This window comes from Eutrema salsugineum, unplaced genomic scaffold (genome assembly GCF_000478725.1).
Source record: "Eutrema salsugineum unplaced genomic scaffold, Eutsalg1_0 scaffold_1, whole genome shotgun sequence".
NCBI classification, from domain to species: domain Eukaryota; kingdom Viridiplantae; phylum Streptophyta; class Magnoliopsida; order Brassicales; family Brassicaceae; genus Eutrema; species Eutrema salsugineum.
The window spans coordinates 17,892,604-17,914,307 of record NW_006256909.1 but is presented as its reverse complement, the minus strand read 5'-3'; the positions used below and the strand labels follow the sequence as shown (position 1 = coordinate 17,914,307).

Genomic DNA, 21,704 nt, shown 5'->3' with positions numbered 1-21,704 from the left:
ATAACAATAATGGTGGTGGACATTGGTGTCGTCATCTTCACCGAAACCATAAGTATATGGGTCTCATTAGATAGCCATCAGGTAAGAGAAGATGTTTTGTGTTTAAAGTTTTGTGAGATTCATCTCTGTTTTTGAATGAGATCATTTTTTGTCATTTTGTTTGATTTCGTTGTATGAAAACCAGAAGAAAGTAAAGAAAAAGAAGCCGAAAGGTTAATTTATCTTTACTCACAGTAACGACAATAATAAAAAAAAATTATTTGTTAAAGATTTTCCAACCCAATCCTATTTTAGAGGTAAAAATATAATTTAAAGAAAAATTTACTTTAACCAATCTCTATTTTCACCTCTAAAATAGAGATTGCTAGTTTTTCCTCCAAATATAAAAAGATTTTATTTTATTTGTAAAATAGTCATTTAAATTTTAAATATTTTTATTAATGCAAAAATTATGAAAAACTAATTGAATATAAATATATTAACTTTGATTAAAGTTTGGAAGAAAAAAATGAGAAACATATATTTTTATTAAATTTGAAATTTCTCTAGCAAATATTTATGTTTGTAACTAAAATTTTGTGAAAACTTTTATAAAATTTAGAATAAATGGGGTTAATTTATGAATTTTATAAATAAAAAATGTTAAGAACAAATAACAAAAAAAAATATATTTAAAATATTATTTTTAAAGGAAAAAATAGAGATATGTATTAGAATTTCTCTATTTTAGAAGGTGAAATAAAGATATCCATTAGTTTATCACTTTCGATCCACATTTTGGTTTTTTGACCCAATTAAATCTTATTTTTAAAAGTCTCTGTTTATATTTTCAAAAACTCCGTTTATATTTTTTAAAGACTCCACCGAACCAAACATAATTCCCACCATTCAATTTTGTATTTTAATAATAATGCATGTTTTTATCAAAAACATTGGATGTCTCATCGACTTTATAAATTAAACGGTGTTATATAGAAGCTGAAATGGCAACTTTGTATTATCCTACAAAACATTGAATGACAGAAAAATGTGTAGAGTAGTACTAATATTTAATGAAAAAGGGCACTAATACGTTTTGGGTCAAAGTATAATTATTACGTAAGGATTTTCAAACCAGAGAACCACTTTTACAAATCTTTTGTTTTGAACTTTTGACAGAACTTGGTATAGTGGCCAATTAATTTGTTTTCCATCTAACAAAACTAAAATGTCATATTAATTTGTATAAAGGGAGTATTTTTAAAATTTTAGAGTTACATTTAAAAGATTTACAAACTAGGCAAAAAAAAAAATAGATATTAAAAATCTAAATTTAGATTAAGGCTAAGAGTTTTGTTGCAAGGAGAAATGAAGAAAAACTAATTAAAATTTAATCTACAACCTACATTATTATAATAACAAATATAAAAAATTCATAATTATAAACAAACTGTATTTTATTATCATTTTAAAACACCAAAAGTAAGAAAAATTCCAGAACAATATACCAACTATTTTTTTTTCTATTTTAATCCATCAATTATTATTAACCGTCAATCCATTTTACCACAACCTACTAATAAACATTAAGCGCACTGTCGATGACATTTTACACTGTTTATTATTTGTTTAGCCTCTAAACCATTGGTTAACTTTCACAAGTGCTCAAAAGTTCAAAATCGTTTTTAAATAAAGCTAACTTTTAAGCAAGGTTAATTTTTAAAAGGAAATCAAACACCGTCTGCAGTGATGTTAACGTCCATCAAGTATACAATTAAGATGCGTTGGCTTAAAATGGGGAAAACAACTACTTGGTGTATTGTTTTTTTACACAAAACAAAATGTAACATCCTGATTTTTGATTTTTGGTATGTGTGGAGAGGCTTATAAGAATTCATTTGGTTATTACGTCACCAAAGTGAATATATATTTTCGGGCACTGATCTTGAGAGAATTCTAAAATTAAACATGTTTGAGCTGGAAAAATCTCAGAATGGATGACCGACCGAGAAGTGATTAACAGTACCATGTGAATGAAGACAAAGCACGGAGAAAGATCAAGTGGTGATTGCAGGATCAGTAAACAAGTCTTATAAGCTTCCCGGACAACACACCGGCCATCAGTCAGGGGGCTCACGGATTGAGAGAGCGGGCGTTTGGCTCACTGATAGAGGCGGTCGATACGTTATAAGTAGTATCAGAGCTGAACCCAAAACATGTGTGGAATCATGTGGACTCATATCGTCAAGGGTGACGATCTTAGTACACAACAAGGGCGTTACACTCTAGGAATTGGGGTGACTGTAACATTTCTGGTATATGCGGAGAGGCTTATAAGTACTTATGTTATCAAAGTGCATTTATATTTTTAGGTATTGGTCTTGAGAAAAATTTAGAGTTAATCTTATGTTGGATGACCTACCGTAAAGTGATTCGTGGTACTGTGTGAGTGAAAACAAATCACGGAAAAAGATTACATGATAGTTGCAAGGTCAATAAATAAGCTTTATGAGACTCCCAAACAATACACCAGCCGTCGGATAGGGGTAGACCTACGGGTCGAGAGAGGAGAGGTTAGACTCACTACTAGGGATGGTTGGGGCATTATACAAAAAGTGTACGTATTGTTTTAGTCACATAAATCTGGTGTATTGGAATGGTAATAAATTGTTGTTTGATGTATTATGAAAACTTTCCCTAACAAATATAGAAAATTACTTGTTCAAAAAACAAATATAGAAAATTATTTCATCCTAGACCTAGAAGATGTACGGGTCTCGGCCAAGGATTCTAGTCATTAAAATAATTTCTCATTTATCAAAATGTTGAATAGTAAACTACCCATTTCTCATATTTAAGTTTTTAAAAGTGTCTATTTGACAATACACCCTAACTAAAAACATTGTTTCATCACTATTTATATTAGTTTTCCAACACCGGTTCTAGCCTTCTATATCTCTCCCTCTTATATTTTTTCATTCTCTCAACCGCTATGGAAGCTCAACAACCAGCGTTCGGTCATGAAAGTCTTGCGTTCACAAAGTTATCTCACTCTCAATGGACTGATTACTTCCTCTCTCTTCCTATCAATGATTCGGTGAGAAATTCATACGAACTATGTATATTCACATACGTAAAGAAATGCCCTGAAAAAGATCATGATTTTTTTCTTGTTAAAGTATATATATAACTCTAAATATAACTTTGCCGGCAAAAATAAAATAATTCAAGTAAAACTGTACATGAAAAAGAACTTTCATTTTGTCTAAACTAATAGGAACTAGATGTTATTACAAGAGAGATGGATATACTTAAACCTGAAGTTAGGGAGCTCCTATCCTCCCAAGGTGACGATGAGACATTGAAAGAGAAGGTACTTTTGATCCAACTGCTTCTAAGCCTTGGTCTCGCATTTCATTTTGAGAATGAGATCAGAGATATCCTAAAACATGTGTTTCAAAGGATAGATGATATAACTGGTGATGAAAAGGACTTGAGTACAATCTCCATTATGTTCCGCGTTCTTAGAACATACGGACACTATATGTCATCAAGTAAGACAATTTATTATTTCTATGCTTTCTTTATTCATGTTTATGCAATTAACTTACAAATGTTAAATCTATGGAACATAAGCACAAAATTTACAGCATCTTTTAGTCATGAAAAATATTTCGATAAAATGCTGTTAGGATTTTTATCTGTCATGAAGTACTTGTAGAGTATCACAACTGGCGATAAATTTCAAGTTGGTAACAAAATGCTATCATGTTAATCTGAAATTGATTTTTCCTATGTAGTCTCTCGCATCTCTTCTTAAATAGTAATGCATAAATATCTATTCCTTGTCTGAATATAAGTAGATGTATTCAAGAGATTTACAAAGGATGATGGGAAGTTTGAGGAATCTCTTATGGCAGATACTAAAGGTATACTAGGCTTGTATGAAGCAGCTCACTTAGGAACAAAGACAGATGATATGTTTGACGAAGCGTTGAGGTTTACGTCCAGCCACTTGGAGTCATTATTGGCAGGTGGGACATGCCCGCTTCAATCTCAAGGCTTATAAGAAACACGCTATACTTACCTCAGCGTTGGAATATGGAAGCGGTAGTTGCAAGGGAATACATTTTGTTCTACGAAAAAGAAGAAGATCATGACAAGATGATACTCAAATTAGCCAAGCTCAGTTTTAAGTTACTGCAGATGCATTACATCAAAGAACTGAAAACTTTTATCAAGTAGGAAAACAGTCTATTCATTGTCGATTTTGCATGAACTTTCATAATTCGAATATTGAATTTTTTTGGGTACTTTATATTATTTGAAGATGGTGGATGGAGTCAGACGTTACATCTAAGATGCCAGCTCAATTTAGAGAGCAGATTGTGGAGGCGTGGCTAGCAGGATTGATGATGTATTTCGAGCCTCAATATTCAACTGGGAGGGTTATTGCCGCTAAATTCAACTATCTCCTTACCATTTTAGATGACGCTTGCGATGATTATTTCTCTATTCATGAGATTACAAGGCTCGTCGATTGTGTGGAAAGGTACATACACTTACTTTCTAATTCAAGTATTTTCAAACTTTTTTGTTGATGCTTTGTGAATTTATATATTGTGCATTTCATTGATAATTTATTGTTTCTTTAATTCTTGTTTAACCTTTTATGTTTGCTAATGTTATATTGAGTCAAAAATCAAGAAACTGATATTTTATAAATAGCTCAAAGTAATTAAATACTGTAAACTGAATCCAATAAAATTTATAGATTAACCCGTAATCTTAATGTTTTGAACAATAGAAGCTAACCATCCATAATTAAGTTCGAAATCAATTGTAAGATGATGTAAAGATGATGAGGAGGGAAAGAAAATGGAACAATTTTGGTGATTTAGTTTCCGTACATCTTTCGATGTTCATGACCAAGTGTCAGTCAATGCATGAAATATTTATTTTCTTGAAATATATAAAGGCATGAATTCCACCTTTTAGAGAGTTATTCAACTTTGAATCTATATGATTGCTAGACGAAGTTAAAAATATATGCTTAAGTAACCAAAATAAAATTACCTAGGAGTATTATATTGGCAAAACTTTAGGAGTACTAAAACTATATACATGCAATTTTACTAAAAAGAGTTTCATGTGAAGATATATCTATCTCTGTAAGATTTTGCTATTGTCGATTTTTCATTTGACCAAGTGCAACATATGAAAAAAAAAAAAAAGAAATATGAGGACAACAACATAAATATGTGAACAATGCGTTTTTGAAAGATGTTTTGTGAGATTTGTTTTGATGAAAACAACTAAATGCTCTGAAAATTGTTCCGAAATTTGTTGCGCCGAACCAGTCGGTCTTTGTCCAAAATAGACTTATGATAGAGAATTTGTTGCTGGCTTCGGAGCTAGTTAAGGATTATCACAAGCCATCAGTCTCTTCTCGTAGTGCTCTGAAAATTGACATAGCTAAAGCATTTGACTCGGTTCAATGGTCTTTCCTGGTTAATACGATGCTAGCTCTAGATTTTCCCCCTGTTTTTGTCCACTGGATACATCTATGCATCTCTACGGCGTCGTTCTCGGTTCAGATCAATGGAGAGCTGGCTAGTTTTTTCCGTAGCGAAAGGGGCTTAAGACAGGGTTGCGCACTCTCTCCGTACCTTTTCGTCATTTGTATCAATGTCCTCTCCCGAATGCTAGACAGAGGTGCTGTAGAAAGGAAATTTGGGTATCATCCTCAGTGTAAAGGCATCCTTCTTACTCACTTATGTTTTGCAGACGACCTGATGGTTTTCACGGATGGGAAGATCAGGTCTATGGAAGGCATCATTTCGGTTTTCGATGATTTTGGGAAGATTTCGGGGCTCAAAATCAGCCTCGAGAAATCCACGGCTTATCTCGCTGGGATCACAGAGCAAAACAGAGCTGAGATTGAATCGATGTTCCGATTTGCAGTTGACCAGCTCCCAGTCCGATATCTCGGCTTACCTCTGATGACGAGGAAGATGACATCAGCAGACTACAGCCCTCTTCTGGAGTGTATTAGATCAAAAATCAGGTCCTAGACATCGCGTTACCTTTCTTTCGCAGGACGACTTCAATTAATCACCTCTGTTATTTGGAGTCTGGCGAATTTTTGGATCTCTGCTTTTTGTCTTCCGAAAGGCTGTATTGACGAAATCAACCGTATCTGTTCTGCATATTTGTGGTTGGGCCCAGAAATGTCGTCTCGCAAAGCGAAAGTCGCTTGGGATGATGTCTGCAGGCCCAAGAAGGAAGGAGGCCTTGGCATTAAACCGCTGAAAGAGGCTAACACAGTCTGTATTATGAAACTCATATGGCGTATTCTCTCTGCTAGCTCCTCTTTATGGGTCTCTTGGATTACCAGGTATCTCATCAGGCGTGGCTCCTTTTGGGCAGTAAAAACTACTTCTCAGTTGGGCTCTTGGATTTGAAGGAAAATCCTCAAATACAGAGATAAAGCTAAGCAGTTTCACAAGATTCGGATCATCAGTGGAGAAGGTACTTCGTTCTGGTTTGACTGCTGGAGTGATTCGGGTTATTTGCTGGACAAGATTGGATCAAGAGGATTCATAGATCTTGGAATTTCTGCTCATGACGCTGTCGCCGCGGTTGCTGCTAACCACAGGCGGAGGAGACACCGTAACCCACTTTTGAATGCAGTTGAGGATCTTATTGACTCTACCCGAGCTCAAATAAGATCGACTGAGGCTGATATTCACCTGTGGCGGTTTAAGGATGATGATTTCAAAGAGAGATTCTCATCAAAGGCAACTCGGAACCAAATACGAGCTCTACATCCGGTTCAGCAGTGGTGGAGTGGCGTCTGGTTCTCTAACTCGACACCAAAATACTCCTTCATGACGTGGCTAACTGTTCTGGACCGTCTATCTACTGGTAACAGAATCCTCCCACCTCGTGTATCTTCTGCCAAGATCCACTGGAATCTCGAGATCATCTATTTTTTGCTTGCCGGTTCTCTGCGGAAATATGGTCGAACCTTGCTCAAGGTGTGTTCAACGCCTCCTATACAACAGATTGGAATGATCTTCTTCAGCTCATCTCCCAACCTCAACGGGATCGATTTACAAGCTTTGTCATGCGATACCTGTTTCAAATCACCATCCACACCGTTTGGCGAGAACGAAACAAACGGAGACACGGAGATCAGCCTTTTTCGGCGCAGATGCTCATCAAATTCATTGACAAGACCGTGAGAAATCGATTATCCTCTATCATCCGTAGTGGAGATAATCGTTTCACACAAGGCTTAAGTTTTTGGTTTGCTTCAAGACCTCCAAATTAATCTGTTCTGCAAATCCTTATTCTGAACTATCTAAAAATCAGCATCTGAGGCATGTATTGTAAAAATGTATTTTTTTTTAGATGAATAAATTTTACATTATTTTCAAAAAAAAAGAAAACAACTAAATGGTCTATCAAATATAAATGTGTGTAGGTGGAGTCCTGATGACGTTGATACACTAGAAGATATATCCCGAATAGTCTTCCAACTCGCATTGGATGTTTTCGACGATATTGAAAGAGGAGTGAGGTCTGAAGGAAAACCCTACCACTTGAAAGAGATGTTAGAAGAGGTAATTGAAAAAAAAAATTTTTTTGAGTAACAATATTGATCATAACATCTCTATATTATTATTTAAGTAGACATTTTAAAATATAATCTTTACTTTGTAAAATATTACATAATATGCTATTACAAATAACAAAGAATAATTAAAATAAGAAAATATATAATTGTTTTTCAAATCTATTGAGAAAAATATGAAAAATCTTTGTTTCTCATTTAATAAAGTATATTTATTTATTTAATTTTTGAATTCAAAATTATAGTAGTTTTTATATATTTTTTTGTTTCAAATGATATTATAAATTTGAAAATAAAAAGTTTCACAACTAAATACTATAAAATTCAAGATTAAAAGTTATGATATTAAAAAAGTGGTAAAATATTCTTTTACTATAATTCTCTATATTTAGTTGATACAAAATCTTTTTTTAGTTATTGTTACTAAAAAAAATTTTAGTTATTTTTACCAAAATCGATTAAGATTCTATTTTAATATTCACCAAAAAAATAACGCAATTTAAAATATTAGTTTTTTAAAAAGGTGGTATATTCAATCTACGAAATATTATAGTTTTTTAAAATTAATATAGTTTGTTGTATTTTAATTTACTATATATTAAACCGAAGTGTAAATAATATTATCTTATTTTCATATATAATTAAAGAAGATAAAATTGATTTTTGATAGTTTGTGGACAGATTATAAAACTCAGTTACTAAGTATTGCAAATTAGAGTTGATGATTATAATATTATAATATTTGGTGTATTAGCCTGAATAATATATTAGTCTAATGCCAACGGTTAATAAACTGTATTTTGCTTTACCCGTTTATAAAATAACTTTATATACAGATTAACTTATTTTTTATAATTCAAACCAAAAAAATAAAAATGATTTTTTTTATGTATCAACTTATTTTTAAGAACTTCACAAAATATGCAATATATTATTGTAAACTTTATAACAATAAATGTTTTACTAAATGTTTTACAAAATGACTGTTTTTGCAAAATTATTTAACTTAATTGAAGGTAAAAAAAATGTTTCCTGCGCTAAAGCGCGAGTTAATCTCTAGTGTATATACAAATAGCTTGTAACGATATTCTCGTGAGAGCGCGAGTAAGCAGCTTAAGATTCTCGTGAGAGCGAACCTTGATCGATGCAAAGGGTCGTCTAATGGACGATGTTACTGACTTCGAGGTACAGCAAAACTATCTATTTACATAAAGGAAGATTCCCTTAGAAATAAATTACATATTTTACCAAATGGGTGATGTCCTAGGGGTACTACAAGGGAGTTGGTTTGCCCGGGTTCAAACCCTTTTTGGAATGGAGAATTATTCTTTTAGAATATCCAAAGGCTGACTTTATATTGAGGGAGATTATGGGCCGAAAATTCCCACGGTTCTTTCTAGAAAAACTATATATTTTGAAAGATTGAGGAGTTGTGATTTATCTTCTTAAGAGATTGAGGGGTTGTGATCTTCTAACTCATGCTATTTTGCAGAAGGACATGAGTAATGGGTTTGCTGCAAATGCGATCAACTATTATATGAAGGAATTTGTAGTTACCAAAGAAGAGGCTATGCTAGAATGTCAAAAGATGATTGCAGAGACTAATAAGACCGTAAATGAGGTGCTATTGAAGACAACCAGTGTGCCATTTCGGGTTCTCAAGCAAGCCCTTAACTTTGGACGCTTATTGCATGTCCTCTACAACAAGTCTGATGATATAGACAATTTTAGCGAAGGTAAACTCAAGGAGTATATAGTCACCTTGCTCGTAGGTCCAATTTGTCTTTAAAGACGTTAAATTACAACATCATGGGTTGAGACGATGAAAATGTTTATGATATCGCCTTAAGGCGTTGAGAAAATAAAAATATATAAAAATATTTTTTTTTGGATGAATGTTAAATTTATTCAAACCTGAATTAAACATCGTTTTCTACTTCATAAATACAAGCGATGGTAGTAATTTTCATACAGGTTAAAAAAAATCACTGCCGCTTCCAACTAAGGTCCCAAAGCTACCCAGACCTGAAGTCCTTCCTCGTATTTAGTATCGCCAAGTAACTGGATTGAGCTGAACCGATTCTTAATACCCTTGTCTATAAACTTGATCAAGTGAGCTGCATTAGATGGTATCGAACCATGCCGTCGATCGTTTCTCTCTCTCTTCAAAGAACATGGATGGTCATTTGGAAAAGATACCGTAATATGAAAGTCTGTAGCCGATCCCTGAAAGGTCAAGAGATGAGGCTAACCATTGCTGACCAATCAGTCGAGTAATCTTGTTTGAGAATGCCCTTCGCTAGATTTTCCCCCGTTGACGAAAAGGAGCAGGAGAAGAATAGATGGGACCCTGTTTCATAGGGGTCCTGGTATAAAGCACACACTGTGGAAACATTGGGACTCCACATTTTCACTCGGTCCCCTGTTGAGAGACAATCATGCGCCGCAAGCCAAGCCATAAAACCATATTTCAGACTGTTGTGCGAGAACCAAATACCTTTTGACCAGGTGATCTTTGGAGCTTTGGTTCTCAACTGTTCTCAAGTGGCTTTTGTATCAAAATCAGGGTTATATGTTGCCTCCTTTGTTCGCCAAAAGAAACTATCCTCTGCATTTGCTCTGTATTGTATCTTGGCATTATCAATTGCTTCTTCTACAGCGTTCAGAGTCGCAATACGATGTCTGCGACGTCTATGCGAAAGGAAAACCTCCTCCACCCTTGATTCTTTCCTTATTCCCATATCCACAAGCCCTCGAGCCCCAATAAAACTGAGAAGCTTTCCCATAGGGGACCAGTTGTCATGCCAGAAGAGAGTTGATCGGCCATTCATAATCTCCACTTTTAGGAACTTTGCAGCTTGCAGGCGTGATCGTAAAACTTGCTTCCACATCCAAGACCCTAGAGAATTGTTTGTAGGATCAGGAGTTGTCCTTGACACGGGACGCATTAGATTACCCTTTGTCCAACAAACCCAAAGGGAGTTTGCTGTGATGAGTCTCCACACCAACTTTAATATGCAAACATCATCTTCTTCCCAAATGCTTTTTAAACCTAGGACTCCCTCGTCCCAAGGTTTACATACATCCATCCAAGCAATCTTTGTCTTTCGACGGTTTAGGTCAGGCCCAGACCACAAGAAAGTAGAGCAGATACGTTCTATTTCTGCAACACAGCAAGATGGTAGTTGAAAAGCTGAAAACCAGAAATTTGTGATGCTTGCAATAACCGATGAGAGGAGCTGTAATCTTCCCACAAATGACAGTGCAAAATCTGTCCAGGAGCTAACTCTGCCCCTGATTATATTGATGAGTGGTTCATAGTCAAGTGCTCTTATCTTTTTTTTGTTAACAGAGGTAGACCAAGATACCTCACCAGTAATGTTCCAAACTCAAAAGCAAACCGCTGGGATATACTCTCTCTGCTCGAGTCTGAAAAACCAGCTAGATAGATTGTTGACTTCTCCACACTAATCCTCAAACCTGACATTCTCCAGAAATCATCAAAAACTCCAACAATGCCTTCAAACGATCTCATTGTTCCATCAGAAAAAACCATAAGATCATCAGCAAAACAAAGATGTGTTAGGCTGATGTTTGAACACTTCAGATGAAATTAATCCAAATCTCTGGTTTATGGCAGCCTTATCGAGCATTTTAGACAACACATTCATATAGACCACAAACAGATACGGTGACAGAGAACACCTTTGCCTCAACCCCCGTGAACTCCCAAAGTATCCAGATAATTCTCCATTGACTTGACCCGAAAAAGAAGTTGTTGATATGCAGAGCTTGATCCAGTGAATAAACTCTATTGGCTAATTCAGAGCTTCTAAAGTGTTTAGCAAGAAACTCCACTGAACCGAATCAAATGCCTTTGAGATATCAATCTTCAAAGCGTATCTGGGAGAGATTGTGCTCTTATGATTACCTGATACCAATTCTGTACGAATGCCGATTGATTTGAAGCAACAAATTTCGGAAGGCTTTTTTTCAGTCTATTTGCAAGAAACTTTGAAATGAAATTATACAGGAGATTGAAGCATGAAATAGGTCTGAATGCCTTCATTTTCTTTGCCCCTACTTTCTTCAGAATATGAGCAAGAATCGTGGAATTGACTCCTTTTGGTAAAAATCCTTTGATGAAAAATGATTGAATACCGACCAAAAATCATTCCCTGTTACCTACAAACTCTCCTTGAAACATTCAACCGTGTATCCATCAGGCCCAAGCGAGTTATTGGATGCCATTGTGAACAGAACTCCCTTTACTTCCTCAGATGTCACCGGTTTTAACAGATTCATCCGATCTTCTGAAGAGCATTAAAACCCAAGTAACTCTCTTAAATCGGCAACACTTGTGTCCTCAAGATCCTCGGGAACAAAGTTTAGAAATTCTGATTGTTTGCGGCCACTTCTTTGATTTCATTTCTCCCCATGATCACTTCACCATCATGCTCAAGTCTTGAATTCCATTCCGAGTTTCTCTGGTTTTCACCATTCTGTGGAAGATTTTGTTGTTTCTGTCACCGATGTTCAGCCAGTGAAGTTTTACTTTTTGAGCTAAAAATTTTCTCCAAAGATGCATTTTTCCCCATCGATCAAATGCCTCAGATTCTTCTCGTTGATGATTCTCAGTGGGATCATTCAAGGTCCGCTATTGCTTGATGCATTCAATTGCAGCATTCAGTATATATCAGAATTTCTTTTTTTTTTTGATAAATGGAGATCATGGGCGAAACCAATACTAAATCGGGTATGTTTTACCATTTTCATTCACCATGGCTAATCATAACTAAAGCATGTGAAAACATTCTAAGGAATTCGCATCAAAAAAGCATATTTGTTATGGAAATAAATAGGATGACCATATTGAGAGTATGGTTAAAATATATTGCACATATACACTTTTACTCTCTTTTCTTCTTCTTTTTCTTTTTCTACTTTTTTATCTCCTCTTTTACTCCATTTCTCTCCACTTCCAGTAGCAGTGCAGACACCACATTTCCCCTTCCACCAGCAGTATGAATACTGTATCCCTACAGCCAATCGATTTCTCCTATAGTTTTACTCTTTTTATCTCCCGAGAACCCCCTCCCCCCCCCCACACCAAATACTATATTATTTACATAGAACTCATAGTATAGTATTTTGTTTTTAGCAGTATTGCCAATACCACATCTCCTCTTCCAACAGCAGTGCAAGCACCGCATCTCTACAGTCAAAATATTTCTCCCAACAACTTCTTTTATATCTCAACAACTTCCGAACAACAAATATTATACTATTCACATAGAATCTGTTTCAAAGTTTTTTCATCTACTTGGAGGCTAATCTCCTGCACCAGGAAGCAAGCAAGATCAGAGGTCAGAAAACACAATGAGGGTGTGTTTTTTGGAGACTTTCCGACACTCAGGTCAGAAACAAATCAAAAAGACCACAAAGTTGTTAGCAAGAAATGAGAAAGAACCGGAAAACATTTGAGAAAAAGAGTTATGATGACTAGGTCCTGAAAAATTATTGAACCGTGGATTATCTGGACCAAGTTGAGTGGTTGTGAATCGGAAGATTAGACAGAATACTTGAACTATAAGACTTGAGTATTCCCCGAGAAAGAGGTGAAACAGAGTCTCGGAGGTTGTATTTATTTGATTATCAGACCTGGGCTCGTATATTAGGTTGTGTTGGTTTGAACGAGTCAGATCCCTAGATCTTCCGCCGGGTCAAGTGCGAGGTACTTAAATGCCTTTTCTGCACATCTTCTTTGTCGCTTATGTTTGTGCTCCCGACAAAGATAATTCCATGGTACAGGTGATAACACCGTATTTTGACCACTTTTATGGATCACTTTTAAGTGCTTTCTCAATGATTTTTATTTCTTTTGAGTGTTTTTATTATGGTTTTCTAGTATTTGTAGTTTCAAAACTCTTTTCAGGAAACTTAGAAAAAAGCTTAGCAAAATAGATAAAAGGCTAGATTTTCAGCTCAGAGTCAAACCGTCAGAAATTCACCCTCAAATGAAGACTTTCTCACCGTCTGATTCAGCTCAAATTTGGATACCTTAAATATGGAGCAGTCAGCTTTTCAGCACACTTGACACTAGGAAAATCCAATGATTCAATAGAAAGTTACGTGATGAGAAAGATGCCTTGTCAACCAGCAGGCCAGCATTGCTGACCACGGCCAGGAAGCATTTTCCACTGGTCGCATACCCTCTGACCGCGAAGAATACACTGCCCGACCAAGCAGCCTATTTCCAAGCCCAAATCGATTCACTCATTTGAAGAAACCCTATATGACATCCAGAAATGACTTGAGAACTATAAATACATGTTTTAGGAAACCTAGACCGTATATGTGATGTGGTGTGTCGTGAGGGTTGTCAAGTTTTACCCTAAATGAAATCAATAGCCGCAAGTGCACAGCTGATCAATTGTAGTACTTAGGGATCGAATCCACAGGGAAGGAGGATCTTTTCCTGCAAAAAGCCTTTGAAATAAGTATAAAGTAAGGAAGTCTAGAACCAAAACGGTTTTGTGGGGGTTTGGTAGTGTGTTTAAAATGTAAAAACGAAATCTTAAAAGAAAATACGGGAATTAAATGACCTAATAACTAAACTTAACAAAAATGAATAAAAATGAGAAAAACGGATATTCTAATTGCTTAAATGAAAATCTACTAAAAAGGAAAAACAATATTGAACTAAAGCTTGAAATAAAAACGGTGTAAATCAATAGGAAGGAAGGCGTTGGGGTTCAGAAAAGTTTTCTCAGGGGTACGAACGATTCAAAACATTGCTAGAGAGTGAAATTTGATAAGATCTTAGCTTAAACTTTTCGAACTGGAGTCACGGACGTATGAATACGCCACTGTCGTGATCATAGACAACTATCTCTCTCAACCCTGACCAGTAGGTTTCCACTCTGGCCCTGGAAGAGAAGAGATGCATTATGTTTAAGACTCGTCAGCATTCACAAATCGCCCATAGGTAGGTTTCCACTCCTATGTTTGTTTTGCTCTCCCAAACTAGATCTGATACCGGATGAACACTTTCGTGTCACCAAGCATCTGGATCAGATTGTAGTTCATGACGCTACTCTCATGCAGTAAAAACGAATTCAGAAGAAAAAGTTCTAAGATTCGGCTCAGAAGCTCATGGAATCCTCATCGAACATATAAATCCCCATCGAAAATCCCTTAATCCCAACAATAAAACTACTCAGACATAATGAACGAAATTAAAAACATAGTATTAATAAGTAGAATAGAAACCGAAATTAAAAAAGAAAGAACAAGGGTTCAAGAGACAGATCTCTCTCTCCCTAAAACCTAAAACTTAAAAGTACTCTAAAACAATAAGAAAAATAGCCTCTCTCGAAATAGGGTTCCGAAGATATGTATTTATAGTGCTCAAGACATCTCTGGACGTCACTTAGGGTTTCTCCAAATGAAGGAATCATTGTGGGCTTCAGAAATGGGCCTTCGGGCTCAGAGATGGCTGGCCGCAGTCGGGAGTGCTGTGACCGCGGGGAATGGATGGTTTGCCGCGGTCGGGATGCTTCTGACCGCGGGAAATGGCCTGTTGGCCGCGGGTGGAGTTGCTTGCCGGCTGGTTTACGGGACATCTTGCTCTTCGCGTATCTTTTGATTGAACCGTTGGATTGCCAAGCTGTAAAGTGTGCTGGAAAGCTGATACTTCCATATTTAAGGTCTCCAAATTTAAGCTGGATCAGACGGTGAGAAGGCCTTCAATCAGGGGTGAACTTCTGACGGTTTGACTCTGAGCTGAAATCTAGTTTTTTATCCATTTTGTTAAGCTTTTCCCTAAGTTACCTGAAAAGAGTCTTGGAACTACAAATACTAGAAAAACGTGATAAAAGTACTTAAAAGCAATTAAAAACATAGAAAAATTATTTCAAAACGATCCATAAAAGTGGTCAAAATACGGTGTTATCAACTCCCCCAGACTTAAACCTTTATTTGTCCTCAAACAAAGCAAAAGCCTAAACTGGTTAAGTGAAAACAAAAATAGGGAATGCACAAATCTCATAGACATGAACTCCTAAACTAGGACCAAAGATAGTGCATCAATCCACAACTTAGTCTAGAAAATTCTCACCAATGCACAAGAGATACTAGTCCACTTTTTTCGTCATGCAAAACTTAAACAATATAAATCTTGATTCCAGTCAACTAGCTCTCGACATTCATTAAGTTCAATAGTGAGTTCTCATTAAAGACATCATCCAGGGTAGACGGCGTTTGGCATTAAAGGGCTATTTAAGTGGTGGAGTTAAAGTGTTTCGGGTTACCTGAAGATCTGGAGGATGCAAGATAATATGCAAAACCGCAAGAGAGATAAGGACCTGTTGATGACCACAGTTTTTCAGTCACTTCTTCTTGCCAAATGTTGTTGCATAATCCTTCCTCCTTTGTTGTAAACAGCTATTCCCCCAGACTTAGATTCTTTCCGGGAATCAGAAAACAATCTCCAAAACTCCATAAAATCGAACTCCAGTTGCCTTGGGACTTAAAATTCGACCTCTCTAGACTCTCTAAGGCTTTTATTTCCTTTCTTTTCTTATTTTCGGATTTTTTTTTTTTTTGAAAAGGAATGTCTTTAAAAGAGAGAGAGACTAGAGGACGAGATTGTACCAAAATTTTAGATTTTTCTAAGGCAAACTGAGTTTCCTCTTGTGTTGAATCCTTCCGGGAACTTTTCCGGCAAATCGCAGGTCTCTGTCCTTGGTGACTGAAAACTGCGTCGTTCCTCTTTCTCTCCAACGTTTTTGCACTTATCTGCATATAAGACAATAGAAAACAAGAGTGCATGTGGTTTGAAAGAGGATTGGTTAAGGTGGGGAACTAGCTAAAGATGAACTAGCCATTCAGGATCAACAGAGAGTGGTAAAAGGATAAAGGAGTCCTGAATGTATGATTCATTTCCCTGGTCTAATGCTTCAATGAGAAAATTAAGTCCAAATTAAGTCCAAATAAAACAGAGCTAGTGTATCCCTTCATCTAAATCGAAATCATTCAAATTCCTCTGGGGTACTTCGTTTCAAATATGCTTAGCTACCGCCTAGTCTAGTCCTAAATCATGAATGAGCATGTCACTAGGAACAGTCTAAAAGCACACAGTCAACTATCATTGATTCATGTTCACCATTCCCTTTAAAACATATTTTGTTTTGAAAACCGATTTGAAAAACTTTAAGGAAAATGAAAAAAGTGTAGATAATGCAAGACTAATGAAACAAAAGTGGTTAGAAAGGGATGAAATCCTCCCCCAGACTTAAATCACACTGTCCTCAGTGTGAAACAAGTCGAGATTGGATGAGAAAGATGCATAGATAATCGAATTGGTAAGGACAAAGAGAACTTACCTGTATCCGGGATGCTGGTGGAGATGAACCGGATTCATTCGAAGAGGTTTGGGAAGGTGATTGGTGGTGATGAAGGTGGTGGAGGGTGATGAATGAGGTGGACTGGGGATTGGTGAGGTGAAATAAGGTGAAGTGGGTGGTTTGGGGTCGGGTTTGATGTCAACGACCAAGTGCCGCGGTCAGGGGCCACACGACTGCGACAACCAAGTGCTTGGCCGCGGTCAGGATTACGCGACCACGGTCGATGAGTCGTTTCCCGTGGTCAGAACGTCTGCGACCGCGGAGGCTTATATCGCGGCCTCTTCCTGCTTCTCCTTGGTTCCTGCTGGGCCGAGCAGTCAGGTACATCCTTCTTTTTGGTTTTTTCGGGTTTTTTTATTTTTATTTTTTTTTTTGCTTTTTTGTTTTATAAGAAACACCTGAAACTAAGAAAAATAAAAAGATCAAGAGAAAAAGAAAGAAAAATCCTAAAGAAAACAATATCTAAATGGGTAGCCTCCCATTAAGCGCTTTTGTTTTAAGTCGTTTAGCTCGACGTTTGGTGTTGGACGTGACTTATTCCAATGAAGAAGACCTTGTCTTGAGACAAGTCTTTTTCGACATCTCCTTGCTTTGCCTAGCAGGTTCTTCGTCACTCCAAAGTTCTTCTTCAAACTCTTCTGTTGCAGAACGTTTTCCTGCTTTACTGTTGTATGGAACAACTTCTGTGAAGACATCTTTGTCGATATTAGCAAATGAAATCCTCCGGTTTGGCCAGTCCATTAAAGACCATCCCAGAATCACTGGATATGTTGCATCTCTCGTTTCGACAATGTAGAAGTCGACAGGCACTATGCAATCTCCTATTCTCAAAGGAATTTCATGAGCTATTCCTTGAGGTGTTGCATTTGAATCAACAGCTAGGCTAATCTTTGCTCTAGTCCTGCGCAGGTGTTTAATACCAAGTCTCAAAGCAATTGCCTTGGACATCATGTTAAGACAAGCTCCAGAATCACATAGAACGTTTTTAAACATTTCTCCTCTAATGGAACAAGAGATAAGAAACTGACCTACACCTTAGATTTTGTGAAGTGTTCGAACAGATTTACCTCTTTTGCATGATTGAACAAGTCTTTTATCTCAGGGATTGATTCCTTGCTCTCACAGAAGTAGTGGCCTATCACGAAGTCTTTGCAAGCTCTGGCAAACGTGATTCCTTCAGGCAAATTTCGAACTACATCATTGAATTCGTCGAGCTTCTCTTTGCTGATTTTGTTGGTGTAGTGGCTGCAGTCTTCAGGATTTTTGAGGTGAATCGCATAGACGGCTGCTTCTGGTGTTGTCATGTATCGAGCTCTCATAAAGTATCTATGGATATCCTCTTTAGACTCCTTGCAGTACCTGAAAAAGACTTGTAAACGACCAAGTTTCCAGATTTCATCAAAGCTTAAATGAGCAGGGAATGACCTGACTACGTTGTTGAACTCCATTAGCTTCTCTCTACTGATGTTGTTGGTGATCCATTGAATTTCTCCTGAGCCATCTTCAGATGAATATCCTGCGTTTGGATCTTCTACAAACAATCCATACTCTTCATCTTCAGAGTATTGTTCTTCATACTCATCTTCACAAGACAAAGCTATGTTGCAAGGCCATGACTTGTCCTCTTCTTCAGATCTTTGGGTGCTTATGGAGCAAACCAGTTGTTGATGAAGTGGTTTAGTCATCCCAGGAGGCGTACCAAACGTACAGATGCTTGTATGAGCTGAACGGGGCTGTTTTGGGACGTTTTTACGGTTGGCCTTGACTGCAGGTGACGTGACCGTGGGGAAGCGACCATGGGCCGCGGGCAGGCCTAACACGACCGCGGGAGAGCGCTTGTTGGCCGCGGTCGGAGCCGACGCAACTTTGGAGCAGAACAGCTCGGAGACCAACTTTTCTCGGGGTTTTGCAGAAAAGAAAACGCGTGCCTTCCCCGGAAACGGCGCCAAAAACTTGATGTGGTGTGTCGTGAGGGTTGTCAAGTTTTACCCTAAATGAAATCAATAGCCGCAAGTGCACAGCTGATCAATTATAGTACTTAGGGATCAAATCCACAGGGAAGGAGGATCTTTTCCTGCAAAAAGCCTTTGAAATAAGTATAAAGTAAGGAAGTCTAGAACCAAAACGGTTTTGTGGGGGTTTGGTAGTGTGTTTAAAATCTAAAAACGAAATTTTAAAAGAAAATACGGGAATTAAATGACCTAATAACTAAACTTAACGAAAATGAATAAAAATGAGAAAAACGGATATTCTAATTGCTTAAATGAAAATCTACTAAAAAGGAAAGACAATATTGAACTAAAGCTTGAAATAAAAACGGTGTAAATCAATAGGAAGGAAGGCGTTGGGGTTCAGGGAAGTTTTCTCAGGGGTACGAACGATTCAAAACATTGCTAGAGAGTAAAATTTGATAAGATCTTAGCTTAAACTTTTCGAACTGGAGTCACAGACGTATGAATACGCCACTGTCGTGATCATAGACAACTATCTCTCTCAACCTTGACCAGTAGGTTTCCACTCTGGCCCTGGAAGAGAAGAGATGCATTATGTTTAAGACTCGTCAGCATTCACAAATCGCCCATAGGTAGGTTTCCACTCCTATGTTTGTTTTGCTCTCCCAAACTAGATCTGATACCGGATGAACACTTTCGTGTCACCAAGCATCTGGATCAGATTGTACTCTCATGCAGTAAAAACGAATTCAGAAGAAAAAGTTCTAATATTCGGCTCAGAAGCTCATGGAATCCTCATTGAACATATAAATCCCCATCGAAAATCCCTTAATCCCAACAATAAAACTACTCAGACATAATGAACGAAATTAAAAACATAGTATTAATAAGTAGAATAGAAACCGAAATTGAAAAAAAAAGAACAAGGGTTCAAGAGACAGATCTCTCTCTCCCTAAAACCTAAAACTTAAAAGTACTCTAAAACAATAAGACAAATAGCCTCTCTCGAAATAGGGTTCCTAAGACATGTATTTATAGTGCTCAAGACATCTCTGGACGTCACTTAGGGTTTCTCCAAATGAAGGAATCATTGTGGGCTTCAGAAATGGGCCTTCGGGCTCGGAGACTGGCCGCGGTCGGGAGTGCTGTGACCGCGGGGAATGGATGGTTTGCCGCGGTCGGGATGCTTCTGACCGCGGGAAATGGCATGTTGGCCGCAGGTGGAGTTGCTTGCCGGCTGGTTTACGGGACATCTTGCTCTTCGCGTATCTTTTGATTGAACCGTTGGATTGCCAAGATGTAAAGTGTGCTGGAAAGCTGATACTTCCATCTTTAAGGTCTCCAAATTTGAGCTGGATCAGACGGTGAGAAGGCCTTCAATTAGGGGTGAACTTCTGACGGTTTGACTCTGAGCTGAAATCTGGTTTTCTATCCATTTTGTTAAGTTTTTCCCTAAGTTACCTGAAAAGAGTCTTGGAACTACAAATACTAGAAAAACGTGATAAAAATACTTAAAAGCAATTAAAAACATAGAAAAAGTATTTCGAAGCGATCCATAAAAGTGGTCAAAATACGGTGTTATCAATATGAAGTTTATTATTCATTCCTTAGAGTTGTTTTTTCATACTTTTAGCTTCTAGGATTAGGGAGATAGAGACATATCTCCTGAACCCTTTTTGTTTCTTTTCAATATCGATTTCTATTCAGTATTTCAATACAATGTTTTTGCTTTTTAATCATGTCTGGGTAATTTACTTGTTGGGTTTAAGGGAACTTTCAATGGGGATATCATATGTTCGATGAGGATTCCATTACCTACTAAACCGAATCCTAAAACTTTTTCTTCTAAACTTATTTTTAATCCATGGGAGTAGCGTCATGAACTATGATCTGATTTAGGTTCATAGTGTTGCTATAGTTTTCATTAGGGGCCAGATCTAGGTTGAGAATAGCAATTATGCCATAGGAGTGGAAACCTACCTATGGGTGAGTTGTGAATGTAGATGAGTCTAGTGCAAGATTATGTTCACTCGCTTCCGGGGCCAGAGTAGAAACCTACTGGTTAAGATCGTTGGTGACAGTTGGTTGTGATCACGACAGTGACATAGTCATACCTTCGAGCTAGAGTTCTAAATGTTTTAGCTAAGATCTTTTAAATTATTTTTAGCAATGTTTTGAATTGTTCATACCCTAGAGATAGTTTCCTTGAAAACCCAGCGTCTCGTTTTTATAACTTTACATCGATTTTCATTCAAGCTTATTACATTAAGTTTGATTTCTTTCAAAAAAATTTGCAGAAAAGATTCTCATTCCCTGTGGATTCTATCCTTAAGTACTAAAATCGATTAGCTGAGCACTTGTGGCTTTAATTGATTCTATTAGGATAAAACTTGTTCTCGTATTCAAACCACATCAAGTTTTTGGCACCGTTGCCGGGGAAGACAAGCGTTTTCTCTTCCACAAAACCCTAGAAAGGTTAGTAAATCGACTCTAGAACATTTTTTTCTACTTATTTTCGTTTTTGATTCTCTTTGTTTTAGGTTTTGAAGCAATGAACCCTATGGACCGAAATCATTACTACGAGGAAGGTTTCTACAAGACTCTTCAAGAAACTAGATGCAGAGAAGAGCAGTATATGTGCGGTCTTCTCAACTCGGTTTGAAACCCTAATCTGAACAACCAGCTGTACGGATGCTGCGAGCCTCCTATGTACCGAGATAAAGTTTT

General features: G+C 37.0%; 2 protein-coding genes across 2 annotated transcripts; one reads left to right on the top strand and one right to left on the bottom strand.

Moving 5' to 3' along the window:
• The first annotated feature begins 2,971 nt into the window (after nt 1-2,971).
• On the top strand, nt 2,972-9,407 carry LOC18030306 ((Z)-gamma-bisabolene synthase 1). The gene is given in 8 exon segments (XM_024149207.1): nt 2,972-3,076; nt 3,257-3,533; nt 3,843-4,022; nt 4,025-4,220; nt 4,310-4,531; nt 7,469-7,607; nt 8,750-8,803; nt 9,111-9,407. Coding segments are annotated over 8 exon segments (1,470 nt in total).
• A 751-nt stretch (nt 9,408-10,158) lies between these two features.
• LOC112082108 lies at nt 10,159-11,153 on the bottom strand. Its single transcript, XM_024149206.1, has 2 exons — nt 10,987-11,153; nt 10,159-10,912 (listed from the first exon to the last, which is right to left on the bottom strand). Exons 1-2 carry the CDS (start codon nt 11,151-11,153, stop codon nt 10,159-10,161), a joined length of 921 nt encoding a protein of 306 aa, XP_024004974.1.
• Between the last annotated feature and the right edge of the window lie 10,551 nt (nt 11,154-21,704).

Coding starts and splice junctions, on each gene's coding strand:
- LOC112082108 (XM_024149206.1), bottom strand. CDS start 11,153: ATGAGATCGTTTGAAGGCATTGTTGGAGTTTTTGATGATTTCTGGAGA. Junction 10,913..10,986: donor TTTGGAACATTACTGGTGAG/GTATCTTGGTCT, acceptor CAATATAATCAG/GGGCAGAGTTAGCTCCTGGA.